The following is a 23,991-nucleotide window of genomic DNA, read 5'->3' on the forward strand; positions in this document are numbered from 1 at the left end:
ATTGTAAAGTTAACTTATTTATTATAGCACAAAATTAATATTAATCACAAATGGGAAGGTTATTCTTAAATAATTTACAATTCAGAGTTGTTATGTAATTCAACTCAAATAAAAGTTTTCGTTTTTGCATTTTGAAAAAAAAAAACAGAAATAAACAAAACCAAATAACGCAACCGTGCTTATAAAGGAACCGGAAATAACCAGGTTATGTCCGGTATTCCCTTTTAATTGCTTTATGTTGCACATACGCGGTTGTGTTTGCAAACAAATCAATAAATACCTCTAAAATTTGTTAATTGAATATAGTCAATTAAGTTAACAAGATGACCGAGTTGCAAAACAATTTACCTTCGGGATGGGACTGTAAACTGGACGAAAGGTCCGGAAAATAGTGAGTTAACTTTTTTTTTTTTGAAAATTGTTATTGAATTTTGTTTTTTTCAGTTATTATGTTAACCATTACACGAAAACGACAACTTGGGAAGACCCAAGGACCCGCCACAGGCCTCTCGGTACCCCGAAACATTTCTCTAACACACCAGTAGAATACATACCCCTACAGGTGACTTAATGCACTGTGGTGTTTGTTCTTCTTCATATCTTCCCTACTTTTACGCACGCTGCCTTGGACTATTTCTTTTGACAATCACTATAGCACGGATCACCCGAGTTGAAGAGAAACTATGTGTATCCAAGCCATTCACCCCCAATCCACGCATTTCAAATGAACTCGAGCATACCTTTGCAGGTATTGTTCTCACTCTTTTACTTTTATTTCCAAGGGACAACACCTGCACCTGCTACTATTATTTTGTGGCTAGAATTGTTATCAGGGGAGTTTATTATAAGTAAGTTGTGTGCTTTGTCCTGAATGAGCAGTTCATGACAAATTAAACAATTTAATATCATAAGATAGAACAACAGTGGTAACTTTAGTCTTTTATAAAGAAGAGTTATCCTGTGTTTTTTTTTTTATTAAAAACGATTATTTTGAGCAATTTTGGGCAAACACCATAACTTTCGTAATTTCAAATGTTTTGATACGTCGGCCAACTTAATTTTTCAAAGAAACTTCCGCAGAACTTGTTGATGTGCCGCCAGTCATTCTGTTGATTTCTTCAGAGCTTAACTAAAAATGTTAAACAGAAGAAGCCAACAGGACGATTGGCAAAACGTCAGCAAGTTCGATTCATTCATTCAAGGCAGGTGTTTCCCGCTCCTTTTTTTTGTATTTGTCTCATTATTACAAACCAATATCTACCGATAACCGTCAAAATACATATGGCTCGATTTCTAGGAAATTAAGTCGGGGTCTCGAAAGAGTCCACTGACGTTACGTAGCGGCAGAGTACAAGATAGTTCCTTCTCGACTACAAATTCCCTTTGTGGATCGGATCCGGAGGAATCCGTTGCCAAAATAAGCGCGATGTTTCCAACTGTTTCGGAAACCCACATAAAAATGCTTCTAAAAAAGTAAGTACGCAAATTATAAGCAAGGTTGCCAAGGTGAAATTTATTTCTCCTGATGAACTCTTTCAGCCTTAGATATGCTTTCATACCTTTGGGTGGTCATGCTTATGCGGGAACGCTTCTTCACTTGTCTCACCGTTAACATTAATCACAGGCTATTTGACAGGTTTTATCAGGCCCACGAAAAGTGTATCTCTGAAAAAAAGACTTACCCTGTTGATGTCAAAAGACAACAAATAACTACGAATTGCTGCACGTCAGGAGTTAAGGTACTGGGACACTTGTACACTTTTTATATTGGCCAATTCAAAAAATGTCGTCATTCTTGATTTAAACAATTTTTGTTAAAACTTTCCCTATATTTTGTTTGAGGGTGGAATTCAATATTGGCCAATTCAAAAAATGTCGTCATTCTTCTTTTTAAAAAGTTTTTGCTATAACTTGAAATATATTTTGTTTGAGGTTAGAATTCGACGTTGCTTTTCTAATTAAAATGCCGTCGTCTTAAGTATTTTAAGTGCAAAACTAACAGGAAATACCGAAAATGACAAAAAATATGAACAAGAGACGGAATTAAACTTAACTTAAAGTTTGTTTGATAACTGGTTTAAAATTTCATAGTGAAATTCATGTTAATCACCTTCACTGTCAAATAGCCTATGTTATTCACCTAACTTCATTGACTAAGAATCACCCTCACCACCGCTTCTTTCTTCTAACAATTTTAGGTACTTAAACCGCGAGGCTTTGGTGATAAGCGCGCTTCAAGTCGAAAAATACCCCATCACAACTCCAGGACCTTTTTCCACACCACCGCCGCAAAGAAACTTCTGGAGGTCCGGCAGCCCCGCTCTTAAGGGTGTTGCCGGGTCCCCCAGGGTCGGCGAGGGGTTTAGGAACTCCCCGAGACCTCATTCGTCTCCCAAGTTGAAGCTAAGGTCTTTGAAATTTTTTTTCGTTGTACATATAGGTTATGTGTCACGCGTCATAGTTTGTGTTGTCATCGCGATTCCCGCCGCGTCCATTGTCTGACCTTGAACAGTTGCAGGTACATGAAGTCGATCTTTCCCAACGCGGACGAAACGGTGATTCTGGAAGTCTTGCAGAACAACGACAGTAATATTCAAAAAACGTCGGAAACGCTCAAAGAGATGGGCTACAGTAAAAAAGATCATTTTAAACCCGCTACGCCCAAACCGGACGTTAAAGTCGACAGTCCGGCCGGAACGAACGAGCCGGATCAAACTCATAAACTTCCGGCGCCCAAGATGAAGACATCCGAGGAGAAGCAACAAAGTAAGTGTTTAGGCAGTAGGGCCCACGTGGGCGCATGCGCCACCCCAAGGGATGGCTGCCCCCCGCGACGGGGTTGACTAATGAAATATATAGAAAAATGAAAAAATCAAAATGAATCAAAGATAAATTAGACTGACCAAAATAAACCATAGAAAAAGTGAACGAACCAAAATAAATTTAGCGGAAAATATAAAATGTGTGGTGGGGGTAGACACAGAGGATGTAATACTGAAACTAGGTATATATATATATGTGTGTATCGCGTTGAAAGAGTTAATATAATTATCAAGTGAGCGAGGTTTTTTATTTTCACGCCGCCATAGGCGCCGGCAACGTAGTGACGTCATGAGATGTTGAAAATAAAACAGTTTAACAAATGGCGGCCGGAATAAATTTTACAATTGTTAAAAAAAATTCAATGTTTATTTCTAGCCAAAACGAGAAGGAAGTCTACAAATTTTGAATAACTTTTTTGGAATTCAATGGCCACTATGTATAGAGCCCTAGCCTATGCAGCGAATGGAACTTAAGTTGAGGGGCGCGAGATTTTGATTAACCTAACCTCAACTCCATAAAAAAAAGTTAAAACATGACCCAGTGTAAACATCCCATGGGATTGTTAACTAAATAAGTCTTTATTTGTGAAAAAATTTAAAATCAATAGTAGTACGAACTTGCGGGCTAAAGTAACAATATACTTTAGTCACTCGGTTTATTCTCAATTATAAGCAAATATGTTAACTACCTCAAAAGTTCCTCTTGTGACATTCTGAAGTGATTTTAGGAACCGTCAATTGTCGTCTTCGTGTATTTTGGAATTACATTTTCATAATTATTATTTCTTATTGCGGGAATTCTCATAGGACCCGCAAAACAGCTTATATATATATATATATATATATATATATATATATATATATATATATATATATATATATATATATATATATATATATATATATATTGATGTATGACGTAATACAGGCACACACAGTTTCACTCGGAGCTCGGCTGTGTCGTGGTTTTGGTGGACGCGCCGGCTTCGGGTTCGTCATCGTCCCCTTCAATGTCGAGTGTTCGGAGTTCCATGGCGAGTTGTTCTTTGCAGGCCCAGCAGAAATCTTCATTTGTTGGAGTGTTGCAAAGGTTGCATGGTTTGGATTTCTTTTTTGTTGTTCTTTTGTCCGGGGTAGGTGGTTGATGGGTTGAAATCGGATTGTCGGGTGTGTTTGGTCGTTCGTTGAATAATGGTGCTTCGAGGTGGAATATGTTTATTCTTCTTTCGCATGCTTTGATGGTTTCGCTATGTATTCCTTTTGGCCAGAATAGGTCTAGGTGGTTGACGCATATGATTCGTGGTGTTCCGGCTTGTTTGTGTAATAGGTGTTTCCATATCTAGTAGTTTTAGTAGTGTTAATGGGCTCCAGTTTGGAAAGTCTAAGTCGTCTAGTATTATTCCGTCTACGCTTTTGTTGTACCTGCGCCAGTCTTCTTTGTCTTTCACGTGTAGGGGATGTTTAAAATGGGCAAGGGCGTATTGGGTTTTGCCCAAGCCAGTGCTACCAACAAGTACAACCACTTTTTTGGAAGTATCCATCAACTTACGATTAAACGCTTCGGCGGGGTATAATCCACGATCTAGGCAGTCGTATTTTTGTGTAAAGTACAGGCATAGTTTTTTTTGGTTTTGTAGGTAGAATAGTTTGTCGTGCTGTTCCATTAAGTCCATTGCTCCTTGGTAGGTTTCGCATTGTAAAGCTTCGTCGATTATGGTTTTATCGACTTTGCGATCGAATTTGGGTACTTCGCCGTATATGTATAGCTCACCTTCTCTTTCGTTTTCGTCCGTGCAGTATTTTATGCGCGCCTCTGGGTCGTTTGCGTTGTTTAGTAGTTTTTGGATTGCTCCTAGTGTTCTTGCGTTTTTGAAGCCGAATGTTAGTTGGATACGTTCCATACCCATTCTGCCGGTTTCTTGGTGGCCGATATACCATGCAACGTGTTGTTGCATGGCTTCTAGACGTTCGGTTCTATCTTCGCCGCTTATAAAGCGTGTAAATACTCATTTTTTAGTATTTGTATTCATGTCAGCGGATTATATGCACCGTTGGTTCGCAGCACTTTACGCAGCGTTTTAATATTTGTTTGCGCGCAACCCAGAAAGCCTGTGCTGGTATTTGTATTTTTGGATGTAATTGCACCTACTGCACACAATTTTTTTGGTATAAACAAAACTGTTCGCGGACGCGTTCATAGCAAAACTGAATATTTGTGTGTGCCGGATATATATATATATATATATATATATATATATATATATATATATATATATATATATATATATATATATATATATATATATACAGGGTTTTTCACTTAAAACTCCGCACGCCAATAAGTCCAAAACGAAAAGAAATATTTAATTTATGTAAAAAGTAGTCAAAGTGTGGGGTCAAGTAGATATTTCCTAAAGTTTAAAAAATTGCACGCCTGCAAAGAGCTGGGCGTCGCGATGCGTCGAAAAATTATTCGATTGCAGAGACTTTGGAAATACGCGCATAGAAAAGTACATATTATTTAAAAACTTTTTTGTTATTTACTCAAACTTATTTACTTTACCCGTTTCTAAGTTATACCGATTTAAAGTAAACATTTCTTGATTAATAAAAAATGTGATTAACGCTTATTTTTACAAGTATGCCATGAATGTTAGTTACTAAGTTAAGAAATATCTACAATGTTAGTTACTATGGCAACCATTGTTATCGCAGTTGTTTTAAGTGAAATTACAAACATAAGTTGTTATAAGAAATATCCAAATTTGTTCGGTTTAAAAAAAACTAAGAATTATTATGTGAAAATGGTGCAATTTAGCAAAGAGGAAAAAGTAGACATGTTACTGGTGTTTGGAGAATGCAGATGCAATTGTCGCGAAGCAAAAAGAGTTTACGCACGGCGTTATCCGCATAGAAGAGTCCCCGATGCAAAAACCTTTTCAAGTTTATGTAAAAACTTAAGAGAATATGGCAGCTTCATAAAACCTAAAAGAGATAGGAACAGGACGGCTACAAATGATGAAAATACTGCTGCTGTAATTCAGCAGGTTGATAATAACCCCAAGATATCCCTATCAGAGATAAAAGAAAATACCGGTGTTACCATAAGTTCTTCGTGGAGAATTCTACATAGAAACTCTTTTCACCCGTACAAAAGTAAACTAGTTCATAAACTAGAACCAGGCGATTATGCTAGAAGAATGTATTTCTTAGCAACATTGTCCGATTTGTATAGCCAAGATGCAAATTTTCTCTCGAAAATTTTATGGAGCGACGAAAGTCGATTTCAAAATAACAGAAAGAGGTAACCAACGAATTTTTAGTATCAATGTTTGGTGCGGCATATTAAATGGATTCCTTATTGGACCTTACTTTTACGAAGGAACTTTAAATGCAGATCGCTATTTAAGATTTCTTCAAACTACACTTCCGGAACTATTAGAAGAAGTGCCTCTTGACACTAGAATGAATATGTGGCTACAGCAGGATGGAGCGCCTGCACATAATGCCCAAATAGTAACGAGGTATTTGAACCGAGAATATCCCAATAGAGGGTTTGGTATTAATGGACCGGTAAGGTGGCCGGCGAGGTCCTCGGACATTACACCACCAGATTATTTTCTTTGGGGCTACCTAAAAAACGTTAACTATGAAGAACCTATCGAAGATATGGCTGATCTCATTAACAAAATTAGTGCAGCGTGTGCCGCTATCACAAGAAGGACTCTCCTACAAGCGACCCAAGCTCATCTGTTAAAAGTTTTTGATAGTTCGTTCAGGTGGACATAGTTTTGAACAAAATTTTTGAAATGTCTTATTATGTAGTTAATTGCAATAATAATTTTGGTTATTAACTTGTAGGTATTTTACTGTTTTTTCATGTATTTATCATGTTATCAGAACTAAATCGATAAAAAATAATAAATAAAATCATACTAAAATAGTTGAAATCTATTGTTTGTAATTGCACTTAAAACAACTGCGATAACAATGGTTGCCATAGTAACTAACATTCATGGCATACTTGTAAAAATAAGCGTTAATCACATTTTTTATTAATCAAGAAATGTTTACTTTAAATCGGTATAAAGTAAATAAGTTTGAGTAAATAACAAAAAAGTTTTTAAATAATATGTACTTTTGTATGCGCGTATTTCCAAAGTCTCTGCAATCGAATAATTTTTCGACGCATCGCGACGCCCAGCTCTTTGCAGGCGTCGAATTTTTTAAACTTTAGGAAATATCTACTTGACCCCACACTTTGACTACTTTTTACATAAATGTAATATTTCTTTTCGTTTTGGAGTTATTGGCGTGCGGAGTTTTAAGTGAAAAACCCTGTATAGTGATGCAATTCGATAATACTTTTGAATATAAATTGTCACATTCATGGATAGTCTTTCTACAATATGTTCTTCAACAAAAAAAATCATAGGCAATTTACCGTTAGAATTCTGCAAATTACTCAGTGTCAGATTTTATTTTTTTTGAATTTTTAGTGAAGGAAAAGCTTCAGGACAAATACAAAGATGTGGCGGAGCACCTCATAAATATCGCATTGGAGAGCGTGAATTACGACGAGAGCCGAGCCAATCAAATATTGCAGATTATGATACAAGAGGACACCCAAGTCGAGAATACTCGGAAGAGCAGCGTGAAAAAACAGTTCGTGTGACAATTTGACGCGACGGATAATTCTAATTAGTTTTGTACATTTTAGAGACGTAAAAGAACCCGACGAACCCAACCCATCTGCAAGTGACGACCGTGCCCAAATCCCCGTCTCTCAAAGTCGACAGTCGATAAAATCGATCCTGAAGAGTGACAAAAAAGACGAGACCAGTTCGTTTAGCCGGTGAGTGCGCGACATCAAGAGTAATTAGACTACTAATGGTTCTCTTTTTTTACGCTAACGAGCAGAGTAATGGATGAATGCGACAGGGGCCACTTTAAATCGACAAATCTGCGCAACACCTTCGGTCACAATCCCGGTTTTTCCTGCGGCCCGAACGAAAAGTTGCTGTTGTAAGGCGAATTTATTCATTTCATGATTTTATAAGGGATTGAGTTGTGTATTACAGGGAGAATTATGTTCAGTGGCAAGGACCAAACAGGGCCCTGCGCAAGGGACCCTGCGGCTTAGCCAAAGGCCCCGATAAAAGTTTATTGTCGACGAGAGTGTATGTCCCTCGCGAACCTGGCGCCGAGCTTGCCAAAGGGCCGTCGTGTGGCTCGGCTAAGGGTAGCATGTTTGCTCAGTTTAAGGCGGTTGTTCTAGGCGAGTCTAGGGTTAAGTAACATTCCGTCTGCGTTGTGTTGTAATAACAGTTTCCTGTTGTGTTATCTGGATTAGAAACCGTATCATGTGCAATGGGTTGACTAGGGAGGAATATAAGAAAGTTGATAAAGCAACGTAAAAGTTAACTTGTCCCAAATTGTAAACTTTCATTGATACTTCAAATTTTATTTATTATAAGGTCTGTGCATTGGGAGCACATTATAAAAATCTCAGTTAGAGCACAGTTCTTGCACCAATTATATCAACATTAAATACATTTAACTCCTTTTTAGTCCTCCCTAGTATCAACAAGTTTTGTTAAATGTTGTAAACATTATGTACATCATTATGTGTGAGTTACTACTTTCTTGTTGGTTTGTCTATGTAGGTGTTTTCGTTAGTCTATCAAATAGGCCTAAGTTTAATATATCTGTGACATGTACATGAAATTTAAGAGTGGCATATTTTTACCCGCAAATATTTTTATAGAAATAAATTCTCCGTTATTCAGTTCTGGAAAAAAGTGGGCTTTAATACTGGCAACAAGTCGTCCAAATACAACTGAAGGGCAGTCCCTTTGAATAAGTTACCGCTATTTAAAAGTAGTAGTTCAAACGTCCAATGTGCGAATGATCAAAAAGTTGATGTAAAATCTATGTGCTTCAATAAACTCATTATATTAGACTTTGCGTTTGACGTTTCCGCATTATTCCATGCCTGCCTCGCAAAAACAAAATAATAAATAATAATACTTGGCAAATTTAGATTTCGTCCTCATTCAGGAGCATGTTTGGAATGCCATTGCTAATGGGGAATTTTCTCCCGCTCTCGGGACAAACGAGTTCGCCGTCTATCACGTCCACTTCCAACAAAACCCGATGCGCCTTTTTCAGGAAATTATGATCATTTTCGTAGTTCTCGGATAGTTCTTTGGGCAAGTCTTCCACTTGGCCGATGCTCTCCGCCGCGTTGTAGAGAACAGGCCAGTCGACTTTCGGAATTATCCGTGACACGAAATCGGGATTGAAGTCGACTTCGCATATTCGCACGTCTGATGCCTGAAACGTAAACGGCATATTACAAACCTTAACCTCAACGATTTCGTTCCGTCACCTTAATCGCTAAGGGATATCCTACGCTGACCCCTTTTATACACTTCGAAGTCAGCATATTGTGTGTGAGGAGTTTCATTTTCCGAAGGCTTGGATTTCAGTTTCACAATAATTTACTACTATTTAAAATTTACGCGTCCAAAAATTGTGATTTAACCTTAAAATTGAACTAAACCAACCAATCACTTTAACCTATGATGCTGAAGACCTGCATAGAGCAAATTTGGTAATTACAATAGCGGTGTTGGCGATTTTACAAGTTACAAGTGTTTGTTATGTTGATATTGTTTAAAAAAATAACATTAAAGCAAAAGCTTACTGGTTTCAAATGTCACTGAAGAAATATTAAATAATGATATTTTTCTACTCTCGTGTCTTACACACTAGCGTGCTCGTAGAAAAAGTATAGTATGCAAACGTGTTGCGTACTATACTTGCATCACTGTGTTACCCTCATGCCAAAACAAACTTAGTGATTCAAATGTTGGTTACCATACTTTACATTTTATTATTAAACCTACCTAACACACTTTACAGCTTTACAACCGGAAGCAACGCGACTTATGGATCTTTTGAAATTTTTAATTGACCTTTAATTTTATAAGAAATGCTTTTAATTCGCGAGCGCATACTGTAAAAATATATTATTTGAATTTTGTTTTTTTTTTATATTTAATCAGTAATTGTTCGCTACACTTTTTTGGCCGTAATTTTATTTTATATTAAATAAAAGAAAATCATGTTCCCGGTATGGAAATGGAATATTTTGCAAACAGTTGAAAGCATCTGCAGTAAGGGTGGAAGCCTATAGCTACAATCTGTGGAAACAAATAACGCTGTTATGTAATATACAATAATTTATTTAAGTAAAATATGACATAACAAAATCCAGTGTTCAGAAAAAAAATTATAAATATAGCATTACAAAAATGAACGTAATAATATAATCTACCTTAAAATAATACCTGCGGCACTAAAGTATTGTATTCAAAAATAAAATTTTACGTCTCATGATATATATTAAGGATGATTAACTATTATTCTGTTATTTATAAACATAAACGACCCCTATTTTTATACATAATAATTAAAAATTTAAATAGAATATAAACAAAGAGCAATAACAATGAGCTTAACAACATTCATTTCAATAAGTAGATATTACCATTATTATTCGAAAATGTCCAATTTGTTATGTATGAGCACATGTACAAAATGTCAAAAACCACATAAATATTGCCATTTTATGCGTAGCGTGTTAATAACAATACGTGTTAATTATTTCAAATAAAACGGTTTCGTCCTAAAGTGTATTGGAAAATTTGCTTATTTTAGAAGGGAAAGGAGAGATTTGTCAGCGGAAAGGAACTGGAAAAAAATAATACTTTTCAAGTTTATATAAAAAAGCTTAAAACCTATAAAAATATAGCGTAAACTCGTAATTCAATATTTATTAAAATTAGGTACGTTTCACTTCTTTTTCAAAATATCATCCCTACCTAAAATATGTCTTTACACTTTGCTTTCGTGGCAACTTATTGTACAAAATATATATAAGTTAATAGGATGCGGAACAAACGGCTTCGGGTTAACTTACCCATCCGCTTCTCCCTTGCTCCGTAACACAATAATTCAGTCTGAACCACATGTTAAGTACAGTAAAATTAAAATACGCGTTATAATACAATACGAGATATGTTCCATAAAGATCATAGTCGAGGGTTTTTTTGTTCGAGACTCAGTGAAATTTACGAGTTAGTTACTTGAGTTGAACTGCTAAAATGAAGGGTGCCCACTTGCGCGATAGCTTTACTTAACCTTACTTTCTTCCTGGACATTGCAATTTTTCCTTTGCACTTTATAGCCCAAAATATAGCGGAAATAAGCCAAAACTAAATACAATGCAAAGTTTGAAAACGCATAAAGGAACATTTTTGAAAATACTTATGTGTTGCTTTCAAATCGCAAGGTTGTAAACTTATGTGGACCAAGCCACCCGTTAGTTCAGAATGTCGCCGGATCGTTGGAATTTATTGAAATGTAGATTCTGATCGGCATGGGCAATCTAAATATGTCGGGGATTTTTTATTTGACCACAAAATATGCCAGAGAGAGCAAGGTCAAGGAAAACGAAAACACGCATAGTCCGTTGACGATTAAAACCAGCACGATAACGGAGACTTGGCAACAGGTGAAAACGTCACTTATCCGTTGATAGTAGCGAGGGAAAGTGCGGATTGAAACAGCTGCTAAGAGAGCAACCGTAGTTCCAGAAATTATGTATATCCTACCTGTAACACTCCTTCTCTATAAAAAATTATTAAAAGTACAAACCGCGTTTATGTCTATCGGCACTATATTTCTATAAATTTTGTACTACACGATATTAACAGCAGAGTAGATACCCTACGGGGGGAGCACGATTCCTGTGAGAAACATTTAAACTTTCTTAGAATGTTTTCGAGTAAAGAGAAATTTAGTTTTAGTTATTGTATAATGCCGTTTGTAAACTAGAAGTACAATCTTTTAAATAAAAGTGTATTGAAGATTCTACTGTTCCTGTACAACTTTGACGCAATTTTTCGCTAATCTAAATTATGAAAGTAATCTTCATATCTTGTTTGTTAAATGTAAAAATAATTAAGCTAAATGTATTTAAATTGTTATTTAAAAACTTCTATTTAGACTCCGTTTGTTTAATAAGATTTAATTAAAGTTAAAAAAATAATGATTATTAATATTTTTGTATAAATTAATTTTTATGACAAGCGTGATTTTATAAAAAGAATTTATTTTTTTTGTATTTGCACTGAATAGTTATAATGCGACTTTAGCTTTAAGTTCTCAGTGCTCCTTATGACATTTTTCATATAAAATCAAGGAAAACTGCGCTTATGGAGGGGCAAATGTTCGTTTTGTGTAGAACAACAGCGGAAAGTACTTGGTTGGCGAATCAAAAATAATATTTAAAAACGATAAACGAAAAAGATGGACATAATACCAAATTAGATCTCAAAAAATAAAAAAAATTCTTAGTTTAAAGAGCACTTAATGTAAAAAACTTTGTGTAATGTAAAATTCGAAGAAAACTGGAATTGAAAACTGGTTAGACAAAACGTGTATTTTAGTGTTAAAAAAAAGAGACCACGATTTCCGAAAATTCAATTCCTTTTCCATAAATCGCCGGTACCACCACCCCCCCGGGGGACTCATAATAAATCTAACTAATGAGAGACACTTAGAAGTAATATCGCGTTATGATTGTTACGTCACTTAAAACACCCTACGTAAGCATACGTCAGTAATTTTCTACCATTGTCAAACATTTATTATTGTTTTACATTTTTGGGGTAATACCGCCGGTATGTATTATTCAAATTCAGCACCGGAGGGGGAAAACAACGAACGGGATCGGCATTCCGAAAATCTCCGCCCCAAATTTAGTCGCACTCTTAAAACAGAGCCAATCGATTCCTGCAATTCGGGAAAATAGTCCGTGACGGCTTTAAAGTGCCCGGATCCGTTTTTCAAGGTCATTTTTTTACGGTCATCCGCGGGCCATTGATATGTTCAACAATATAATACCCTAAATTCATTTAACCTAAAAAACGTAGCGACTAAACAGCTTGAGAGACCCTGTCGTTACTCAGATTGATATCGCGGCTGCCTGACGGGGTTTTGAACCCCGCTTGGTGCCTCGCGTCCCCAATGCCGTCGTCAGCCTTGGAGCAATTTTTCTGTTGAGCAAGTTTCGGCGTACATTCGAATCTGCGAGTTCGCTTCGCCCACCTGCAAGGTGATAATTCGCTGACGTCATGGCGTGTTATTACTCCCTCTGCGTCATACGTCTGAATGTAAAAAAAAAATGGACTTTTAAAATATAACTTTAGGATGAGTTTCGTTACTTGACGCTGCGGCTCTTGCAATGTCCGTCTGAAGCTTCTTGTTAAAACAGTAATGGCACTAACAATTTTTTAGTAAACTACCGAATCAAAAAATAATTTCCTATTCGAAGCAAGTGAGCATCTGGATTCGTAATTTTTCATCTATATAATATGATGCCGTGCCAAGGCGATCTGAGCTGCAGACCGATACAGAAGAAACTCTCCAGAATTTCCAAAGACATAACGTTCTAGGAAGCAATTGCTGAGATGAATAATATCAACATCAAAACATGACGAAATTGTTGATGACATTTGAACCCAGCAGTGATGGTATGGACATGTATCCCTTAAATTAAAATTCTTAAAGATGAAGAAAATGAGTGAGTCCACGCAAGAGTTGGGGGAAGGTAACTGATAGTAACGGACATTTTATAATAAAAGTAACGGATCCTTGTTAGTAACTACTACAGTGCATCGATCAAACGAACAACAACATATGTATTGAGGATATAATCAAGTCAAAGTGACCCTAATCATAATTGATGAAGATGTGCATTGAAGGTAGCATTTTGATCACCACCGTCCAGAATATTCATAATCAGTATGCCTTTGGCAGACTACAACTTAGTAGTTACTTATATATTAAACTTTAATATCTCAGATTCTTACCGTCAGATATATGAACGCATATATGGCCCAGTCGGTCACTGCAGATCGTCCTCTGACTTCGGGATGTCAAAAATTTCCGCGAACAGGGGTGGCAGGGCGAGTTTTTGCCAGTTCACCCGAAACCAGTCGAGGTGAGCGGTGTGCTTGTTGCCCAAGCTTCTCAGCTCGGGCAACTTGATCAGCAGGTTGGAGAACAGTTGGGTCTCGCCCGCGTGATTCCTCCCCACCTAAAACGGTCTACCGTAATGATCGGCACTCAGATGTCGCGGTATTTTCCCTCTTACTTGTACTTTCAATGCCTCGACCAGCTTGTCCTGGTAATGCTCGATCGTTTTGACGTCGGTGAGTCCCGGTCTGTCCGCAGTCATCAGTACTACTGCTGAGAAGAGACCCACTTCGGTGTCGTTCAGGGACAAGGCGTTGAAAGTGTTTGCGAAGTGGATGATCGTCCCAATGTATTCGTTCTATGTAAATATTAACTTTTGAGTGGTGGTAAGCGTAGCCGTTTTTAGAGACAATGACTCTCTCAAACCAAACTGGTATTGTATTTCGTTAGTTAATTAGTTTGAATCATTTGAATCACAAAAATCGAAAAACTTAAAAAAAAAAATTTTTAGATGGAAAACTCATCTTGAATTCTTGTTAAACAAGTTACTACCTGAATTAAATGCTTTTGGCGGTGGTTTGGTGATTGATTTTGATGGATAGTCCTATCCGTATGACTTGATAAGTCAATAATAACCAATAAACAGGGTATTGTATTGATTTTTTATAAGCTAAGTATAAAAAAATTGGGTGAGCATACTCGGTCAGCCACATCGATCCTTTTAAAGCCGGTCCTTGTTCCCAGCCCGACCCTGTATTTAGATTTCATTAAACTTACAGATCGATCTGGATGACTGCGGACTAAATTTAAAGTCCAAGAGAAAAATTGACCTGTTAAGTTTGGAATCGTCTAACTAATCAGTGTGTAAGGTACACTTAAAAATAAATCACCCTGTATAAAACGAGTTTCATTGTCATTAAAGATCGCTAAGATGAAATTAAAGAATCAAAGGCCTCATTATTTATAATTATTTACCCACAGAAAACAAAATTTGAAAAAAACACGAGGTTAATTCTCGGAAACGAAATGTCAGGTAAAATCTAAATAGACGATTTTTTTTCCAAAATCAAGTTCTAAATAGACACCAACAAATTTGGGACTGCTTATATAAGAATACTGCCCCTAAAAATTAGTTGGGAACCGATTTAAACGCTCTATAACAACAATTATCTCCAGGGGTTTAAGGAAGAGTGACCAAAGTTGATGCCCTCTTCGAATAACTTAAGGTCAACATTAAAAACAATTAAAATCTGATGTTCCTGTTTTAGGCATGAATGGATAGTATACTTCGACCACAAATATAGTGCTGCCTAGCAGACCTTTACCCGTAACTATTCCAGGACCGTCCTTGGAATTTATCTACCTAGACTCACAAGTGGGATATAAGTATGTTCTCAATCATTTGCGCCTAGCAATTCTTGAAACATGTACATAAAAAAATTAGTACAAAGTAACAATTTATTACGTTCTATTTCATTAATTATTAATATTAATATACAATATACAGTACTTCTAGGGTTAAAACTTAAAAATGCTCAAAACAGCAAAGCAATAAATGCACTATATTTTTGGTCCTATTGTACACATAAGAACGATGACTCACATCATACATCAGTTCGAGCTGTTGCCGCGTCACCACCGTGCCGTCGTCGAAGGTCAAAGACTGCGACGACGTCATCCTGGCCACGTGGCTGAGCCACAGCTCGAAGAACCCCAACTTGATGAGGATCAGCTGGTCGTCCTGGCCAAGGCCACCGAATCCGGGCACCCTTTTCGCGAATTCCACCACCCTCTGGACGCTGGGAGTCATGCACGTGGCGAACTGCTGCCAGAACCAACACCGGTCGTTCTCCAGGGATTCCGCGGTGGATGACGCGACACCTTCCCCGTCGTCGCCGTCCTCGTCTTCGTCGTCTTCCGCTTTGTACCTGGGTGGCGGTACCAAGGACCTTCGTTGCAAATTTCGCGTCCTCTCCTCGGTGTAACCGCAATTCGCGTGATGCGCCTGCAATGGAACCACCAAAATCAACATTGAAAAAGAGTTTTTTACAGAAGTAAAATTGGGTTAAAATCAAAACAGTGCGTAAAAATTCTGACCTATCATATTAAATAACCTTTTATCGGTGGCTTGCGATTTGAGAAGTGATTTGTTTTTAAATTATTAAATAGACAGTTATCTAAAACCCAATAAAGATTCTAGATTGTTTAGAATAGTTGTTGCGGGTAGAAAATTCGAGCAACAATATAACAAGCAACTGGTTCGGCATTCAGCATTCGGTTAATCGATTTTCCATTGTAGAATGTTGCAGCCCTTGTATTTCGCGTTTACACACGGTGTTTCAAAACAAATGCGTACCCTGTCCAAGCCTGACCTACAGCTTCTCCTTAAAATATCCGTCTCCGTTAATTTCATCTTGTTTACGTTAGATACGAGGTTAGCGCCAAAATTTCCCGCCCTGTCTCCTTGTCTCCTTTTAAATATATATCGTAGTAGGCTGCGAAAAAAAAGTCTTGCGTCAAACAGTTTTTTATTGACAGTATTTTAATTTTTAATTTAATGACCCCCAGCGACTATTATTTGTTTAGATATTTGAAAAAGTATTAACGTGGACGGCGGTTTCACGGTGAAATTGAGTTAAAAAGCAGTTTTAGCTCATTTTGCAGACAAACCAAAAGAATATTTTTTTAAAGGGATTGAGTTGTTAATAACGAGATGTAATAAGTGTATTATAGTTAAGGGGGATTATATTGAAAAATAATAAAAAATTGTTACTCTACTTTGTTTCTTTCATATTCAGGACGGGAAATTTTGGCGCCGCCCTCGTATATTCCAAACTTCTGATCCATATAAAGTAACACTGCTTCATAGATAGGCCTCTTAGTTAGATTTTAGTCCAACATAGATTATTTGGTGTTCGTCCCTTATTTATTATTTCTGTTATTTCATTATTACTGTTCCCATGTTTGTTAGCATCACTCTTTCACCACTCCTTTTACTGTTTCTTTTTCTACATTTAAGTTTTTAATTTCTTCTTTTACGACAACAAGGTATTCACACTTGGCCATATTTATGGTTAAACCAGCTAATTCGTACTCCTTGAGTTTTCGTGTCTCCTGCCGAAACAACGTCGTCGTCCGCAAAATATAGTGCGAACAAGCTGTTTTCCCCTATTCTCCGTCAAATATTACTATAGTTTTTGTCCACCTTACTAAGGATCTGCCCCAAGCATTTAGTCTAATTTCGAAAGATTTGCTCTGATGGCTTTTCTTATGTAATTTAAAGAAGGAATCACGCATTTGTTTTGAAACACACTATATAGTATGCAGGGTAGCAAGTTGAAAGTGATTCTTTGAGATATTTTAAAACAGAAGGTTCAAATGGTCGAAATTGCATTATTTTGAGAATACAGGATGATAAATTAAAAAAAATCATATAAAAATGTAGATTTTTATCATTTCCATTTTTGGGTTTGTTGTTCTTGTTTTGCGTTTTTCTGTTTTCGAGATAAAACATCAAAATGGAACATATAAACTAAATGACTAAATTTAATCTAATCAAATTTAATCAAGTTTAATCTAATCAAATTGGACAAAATGATCCCTTTACGTCTGTCAAATTTTAAGAAAATTGGCTTATAGATAACTAAGATGTTTCGAAAAACCCGATTTTTATTTCAAAGTTTGATGTAATTATATTTTTATAAGCACATTTCGCCTTAAAATCACTCAAAGAACCAGCCGCTGTAATTTGGCTACATAACTGACCACCAAATAGCCACTGGTGGTAGCGTGGTCTGTAAGTTTGACGTACTCAACTAAAGGAAGGAAACCTACTTGCGACACCCCTAAAATAATATCGTATACAGCCATCTGTTTGGTTTCCGACTCCATGCTACCGGGATTGCTCGACACGCTCGACGGTGACAAGGTTTCGGTCGGAGTGGGCGGGGTTACTACCGCCACAACGTCGGGGGCGGTGGTCGACACCCTCGGCGAGGGATTGTCTTCGGCGTTGCGTTCGCGGGATCGTTTCGGTACCCTTCCGTATCTGACGGCTTGAAATGAAAGCACCCAAGTCGAAATCGACAAGTCTCACTGGATGCGTGGTATACTTACAATCCCTAGACATTCCTACGGCCAGACATTTTTTAAATCTGCAATACTGACACCTATTCCTATTCAGTCTGATTACCAGGCATTTGCCGTCCCTTAGGCACCTGTACTCTATCTGCTTCTGGATGCTACGCCTAAAAAAACCCTGAAACAAATGTCTTTCGGTTTTTTATGTTTTCTGGGGGGTACTATACAAAGAAGTCTGACAAGAGCTCGACAAAAATCAATTTATTTTTTAAAAGATTATTAAGCTGCTACAGTTATTGTTGCGAGAAACTACATCTTGGGACACAAAAATAGATGATGATATTTGGTTGATTCAAGTCAGTATTGCTTTACTGTCAGTGCTCGGATACTAAAAGCTGAAAGAAATGAAGAAAAAGATGAATTATAAGACATTGGCTAAAGCCTTGATGAAGATGAGAGCTGCCATATTTTAAGCACCAATATTTCTGTAGAGCTAAATGGAGTTTGGCTACCGTTACCATTTCTCATGTTGGAATGGAAGGAAAATGCAACACTGGCATCTAAAGTCTTGACGAAGACGGTCCTTGGGCGGACTAAAGAATTGAGTTAATCTCTAGGCACGTATATTACCGTAAAATGAGGAAAGTACGATCATGTTTTGAGAGAATGTTGAACTTTGTTGAATCTTGACCGTTGTTAGTGGTTGAGTGTACAGGCAAGTGCGCGATGAAAGAAAATAATTTCCATTTGGTGCGTAAAGTAAACGTACTTTGCAGCCCTCGCAGGAAGTCACCCCGTAATGATATCCGGACGCTTTATCGCCGCAGACTTTGCAGGGGACGAAGGTTTTCGTGGTCGACGAACTATTGGAATCCGCTGCCACGTAATGTTGTTCTGGAAAGAAGCGAAACTGAATATTAAAATGAGGACAGTCGTGTTTGCAGATTGCCGACATTCAGAAATGTCATTAAAATAAGGACATGCTATCACTGTACATAACGGGACTACTTTTAGTATATTTTTATAGAATTTTCAAAAGAACAGTTTTTTGAAAAATGCCAAGTCAGATTTGCCTATCTCATTTTTTTGACTTATTGGGAATTGAAGAAAGATTATATAGCTTTTTATTTCCATAAGACTTGAGTTACAAGTGTCAGAATACAAAGATAAATATACTTTAGAGTCGAAATTGCTGACGTTTCAGTCAAGCTCTGACGAAGCCAACAGGACGATTGGCGAAACGTCAGCAATTTCGACTACGTATTGAACAGGTATCACAAAAAAGAAAATCTTTAATATTGTAATAATCGAGGCAGCAATTTGTTTTTAAGAGTGTATTTGAATTTTGTTTGACTAGGCAAATTATTAAAAAAATTTAAAGTCACAACAAAAGGACTATTTGATGAAAGAGACAGTCGGTGTTAGGATTCGGTGTTAATGATTTTGTCAAAGCTGATGCTCCCATGAAATCCGCTACAAAATTACTGATCCAAGGATATATTTTAGTTTTGTTCATATGTGATTGGGAACTATCGAGTATTTTAAAGAATCGAAGAGCATTGTCTGAGACTTATTTAACTAAACCATGATTTTTTAATTTGTTTAGAATAACGTCATCTTTATAAAAAATAAATATTTTTGCTGTGTTACTTTAAAATCGGGAGATATTACTTGATTCTATTCATTTATTCTATTTATTCTGCGTACGCATTCCAAGGGAAAAATGACAATAATTTAAACACACGGAAGTCATAAAAAATAAGCGACGCCAGTAGGAAATTTAAATAAAAATTATAGACGATTGATAACCAACTAACATGTGAAATATTTCTGTACACAATTCATTGTGTTTCTTCCCTCCTTTTGTATTTTTTCATCTTTTTGTAAATGGCAAACTTAATAATGTGATTAGTAATAATGTCATTGAACTAAGTTTGAGTACCTATCACAAGACGGAAGTCGCTGGAGTATCAGCGATGCATATTTTAAATTCTCGGAATTTCCAAATGAGGGTGTGGTCGGTACCGCGTAGCAGACCCACCGGCATGTTCGCAGATATAGAGGCAACGCCAATTAGGCCGCGAGCCGAGTCCATCGAACCGTATTTATTGATGCCAGAAACAAAAATCCCATGTAGTAACTATTTCCATTTTGTCAATAACTAAGCCGTCATTTTTAACGATTGAATGGGAAGGGATATATTGGGAGCGACGAGAGAGACACTTCTGATAACATAGGGAAATCTAAGTCATTTTTGGTATGGTGTGTTCAGTAGACAGTTGACTAAAAGCCCTTCCTCATGTGACACGAAAGCAACAAAGCAATTAATTGAGGTTCTACAAAGAATACGTCTGATAGTAATGCAAAAAATCTAGGACATACAGTTTTAAGGCTTCCACCTTACCACTGTATATTTAAACCCATTGAACATGTTTGGCGCCAACTGAAATCTGCCATTCGTCATAACATAACATTTTTCTCCAAGGTCCTCAAACTTATAGAAACCGAAGTTTTTAACATCCCTAAACGAAGTTGGGCAAATTCTGTTAAACATATAGAAAAAGCAGAACAATCGTATATCCATATTGCAAATTATAATTCGAACAGGCGATGTAGCGATAGTGATACTGATATATTATGTGAATAATTTTAAGTAATTTAAGTAGGTAATAAAAATAATTTGTAATTTTGTTTTAGATTTAAACATAAATACAGACATAAATAAATAAATATTATTTAGTATCTTTCCTAACAAAAACCCAAATAATTAAATTCTAAGCAAAGTACGGACCTGTTCGGCCATATTTCATTTTTACAGCTTGCCCGGGTCTTTCCTTAATTCGTATCAGTTAGTCACTTTCTTATATCTATGAACAGACTTTACCTTTAGACATGTTTGAATTTAATGTGCGGCCATTTTGACCTGTGATATGAAATAACTTTTTTTTTAACGTTAAGTGGGAAAGCATTAAGATTATACATACAGATTATTGTCGGCCTTTACATCACAACATCGTTCGTCAGGATTACAAATGAGTAAAGTGCTGGGCAATTTTTTAAAATATTTATAAATAGATAACAGAAAGTGATTAGTTTCGGTTAATATTTAAGGTAGCTTTTGAGTGTATTTTAATTATTGCTGAACGTGGAAACTTCGTTCATGCTCATCTAGAATAAGATTTTGTACTCTTGGATGCATAATTATTACAGCTAATCGAATCGGAACGGAAGAAAACATATCGGCAACGTTGTATGTCAAATTTGTATGCCTACTTTTAAAGTAATACGAGTTCGGGAACTAGTTGGAGTGTCAATCAATTTTGGTGATCTGAGTGATTACGAGCCAAGTATCACCAAACTTACTTGATGGGTAGTGGTCGCTAATATTTAAAAACCGGACTATCATATCATTACCGCGAAAAGCCAAGAAACTGGCAGATTGTGGTTATTAATTTTGATAAAAATTTGCCAAAATGCATCCCAAATAATTGGTATATTGCATACAGAACCCAATCAATCAAGACTTCATGGGAAATTACTTATTAATACCTTTCGAATACTAAGATTTATTAATGCTGTAGTTTTGGACATGGTACACGTGCAAAATAATCGTTCATCCAGTTAGCCATGACTTTAGGTTGATGTAATAAGAAACAGTATTTATTTGAGAGATCTATCCGACAAAAAAAATATCCAAATAGATCCATAAACAAAGATTTCACATTTGTGTAGAGTTCTTTTCTGTTCACGTTGTTTTGAGACGCGTGGAATTTGATCGGCAGTAGAAATCTATGCGGCTAGCCGAACGAATGGTAGAGAAATAACCACGACCCGGTCCATAGGTGTCAACGACACCGCGTCAATCGCAACCTTGAATTTCGATTTAATTATGGCGTCGTATCATTCCTAACCATGTTAATTCGGGACCGCCCATCTGACCGTCTAGGATACGAGAAATTTGCAAATAATGACGCCGCCAAAGCCCACGCCGAAATGTTTGCATCTCACTTTCGTTTCGGCAGCGCCAGGTTGCGTTCGAGTCGCGAACTATAAACTTGGCGGGAAATTAACATCAAGCAATGGCATTCGGGGGAAAGCAGTAAAAAACGTCTAGAAAATTTATAGAGCGCTCAATCCATTTCGGTCCGATTCAACCAATCTAAAATTGGGGGAAATTTTTTTTAACATAGTTCAACAAATTTAGGTACTATGGTAGGTAGGTACTATGCTCTGTTTATAAATACGAGACGGTTATGACAGTATTATTGAACTGGCATTCCATAGGTGTTGTATTGTGCCTATGATGATTGTTAAGGATCCCGAGAGTGGAAGGTAAATGGGCAAGTAGTCGACCTATCTGTTAATTAGTTTTAAAATTAGGATTATAGTTAATTTGCGTCAGTTGTTCCTAAAGTTTTTAAATTTGTTTCCAAGAAATGGATTAGTGAAACCAAACCAAAAAATAATATTCGGAGTTGGAAAAATTTGTGGGACAGTCAACAATATATCAATTTGGGCATAAACGCAGCCCCATCAGCTCACCAAAGAGAAATACAGGGAGAAAGGAAAATAGTGACATCAGAAGAATTGAAGAATTGGTTATACTTAAAAAAAAAGGAACACAAATACAAGAAAGGAAAACTAATGTCAGAAATAAAAAATATGATTTCATACCAGGCGTTACGAAAAAACTCAAAACAGAAAATCACTTTTAATGGAGAAAGGAGAGAGACGGACAGAATAGTGCGAAAGAGTGCGGAAAGCTGATAACATTGTTTTTCTGGACTCCAATGACTACAGCTCATCTGAGTGCTGGGAACATCATGACTAACATTTGGAATATTGTAAATTGCAGATTTTTTAAATATGTTTTATCTATTTTCGTATTATTCTCACTACCTACCAGTCTCAATAATTGTAATCATGTACTATTATCATTCCATTTATTGTTATAATAAATTACCCTATTTTAGAGACAATGCGAGATATTAAAAAAATAAATTACGCAATTTATCTTAATTTTACCATATATAATTTAGCCATTACTTTCTCGCATTTAGAAAAAAGACATAGAAACTCATCGATTCAATAAATACTGAAAGCGAAATTTAGTTTAAGAACATTGCAATAATTCAAAACTATAAAGATTCCGAATTCTATATTATTTTAAACCTTGAATCAGCATAAAATACTTAACACCCTGTGTAATTTTAACGTCCACTTTCGATGCACGAATCGGTATATTTTGATTTATTTATTTATTTATTTAGCACTTGGCTATTTACATAAGCAAGTAAAATTTACATAAACAAAACTATAAACTTCGCAAATACCCCGTAAGTCTCTTCTTGAACACTCTTGGGCGAGGCGCGCCCTTAATATTATCCGGCAGTTCATTAAAATTACAAACACCATCGTAGAATAGAGTTTTCCGTAAATTTGTTGTTTTTACCATAGAAACATTGAAGTGCTGATTGGAACGTACATTATATTGATAAAAGTTTGACCTTTTTTCCAACCATAATTTAAGATAGCCCGGTTGGTGATCGTGCGCAATTCCATAAACCAACATTAAACTTGCTCGTCTAATGAACTGCCCGACATTTAGCCAATTTAGCTGATCTAACGTACTCTTTATAGGAGTATATCTATCGCAGTTCAGGATGATTCTCATAACCCTATTTTGTTGTAACTGCAACTTATTTAAATGAGGCAAAATCATCATCATACACTAATATCCTAGTCCACTGCGACAAAAACCGCGATACACGGTTAAAAACCCTATTTTCTTACCAATTTTTTTGCATAGATATTCAACATGATAACTAAAACATAATTGTGGATCCAAGATCACCCCCAAATATTTAATTTCGGAAACAAACTCAATTTTATTACCCTGTATATCCACAAAATACCCCGACTTATAAAATTTTTGACAGTTAACCTTAGAACCGATAACCGTGCACTTGGTTTTGGAGCTATTTAATTTCAGTTTATTTTGACACGGCCATTCGTAGAAATACTGCATTTCGGTGTTCAG

The 23,991-nt window shown here is 36.4% G+C and overlaps 3 protein-coding genes across 6 annotated transcripts in view; 1 reads left to right on the plus strand and 2 right to left on the minus strand.

Moving 5' to 3' along the window:
- The first annotated feature begins 209 nt into the window (after positions 1-209).
- On the plus strand, positions 210-8,612 carry LOC132698433 (uncharacterized). 4 transcript variants are annotated; one of them, XM_060664479.1, is made up of 10 exons: positions 210-391; positions 445-562; positions 656-748; positions 1,298-1,473; positions 2,199-2,408; positions 2,519-2,766; positions 7,322-7,487; positions 7,543-7,677; positions 7,743-7,847; positions 7,904-8,612. In XM_060664479.1, exons 1-10 carry the CDS (start codon positions 324-326, stop codon positions 8,118-8,120), a joined length of 1,536 nt encoding a protein of 511 aa, XP_060520462.1. In that variant the 5' UTR covers positions 210-323; the 3' UTR covers positions 8,121-8,612. The 4 variants fall into 4 exon arrangements, with proteins under 4 accessions (XP_060520462.1, XP_060520465.1, XP_060520463.1 ...); XM_060664482.1 differs by lacking the exon at positions 2,199-2,408 and having other exon boundaries at positions 212-391; XM_060664480.1 differs by lacking the exon at positions 656-748 and having other exon boundaries at positions 212-391.
- Positions 8,613-8,761: 149 nt separating this feature from the next.
- Positions 8,762-9,398, minus strand: LOC132698434 (multifunctional methyltransferase subunit TRM112-like protein). Its single transcript, XM_060664483.1, has 2 exons — positions 9,214-9,398; positions 8,762-9,158 (listed from the first exon to the last, which is right to left on the minus strand). The coding sequence occupies exons 1-2, from the start codon at positions 9,289-9,291 to the stop codon at positions 8,862-8,864; spliced, it is 375 nt and encodes a 124-aa protein (XP_060520466.1). The 5' UTR covers positions 9,292-9,398; the 3' UTR covers positions 8,762-8,861.
- Positions 9,399-10,099: 701 nt separating this feature from the next.
- Positions 10,100-23,991, minus strand: part of LOC132698782 (ecdysone-induced protein 78C) — a 55,312-nt gene continuing 41,420 nt past the window's right edge. Inside the window, exons 3-9 of the mRNA XM_060665041.1 lie at positions 18,721-18,845; positions 17,988-18,129; positions 17,706-17,926; positions 15,475-15,876; positions 14,050-14,229; positions 13,766-13,992; positions 10,100-13,060 (exon numbers count right to left, since the gene is read on the minus strand). Coding sequence (XP_060521024.1) covers positions 13,801-13,992; positions 14,050-14,229; positions 15,475-15,876; positions 17,706-17,926; positions 17,988-18,129; positions 18,721-18,845 — 1,262 coding nt within the window. The 3' untranslated portion in view covers positions 10,100-13,060; positions 13,766-13,800. The remainder of the gene's footprint in view (positions 13,061-13,765; positions 13,993-14,049; positions 14,230-15,474; positions 15,877-17,705; positions 17,927-17,987; positions 18,130-18,720; positions 18,846-23,991) is intronic.

The sequence above is a fragment of the Cylas formicarius genome, unplaced genomic scaffold (genome assembly GCF_029955315.1).
Source record: "Cylas formicarius isolate icCylForm1 unplaced genomic scaffold, icCylForm1.1 PGA_scaffold_2__14_contigs__length_35257938, whole genome shotgun sequence".
Lineage (NCBI taxonomy): Eukaryota > Metazoa > Arthropoda > Insecta > Coleoptera > Brentidae > Cylas > Cylas formicarius.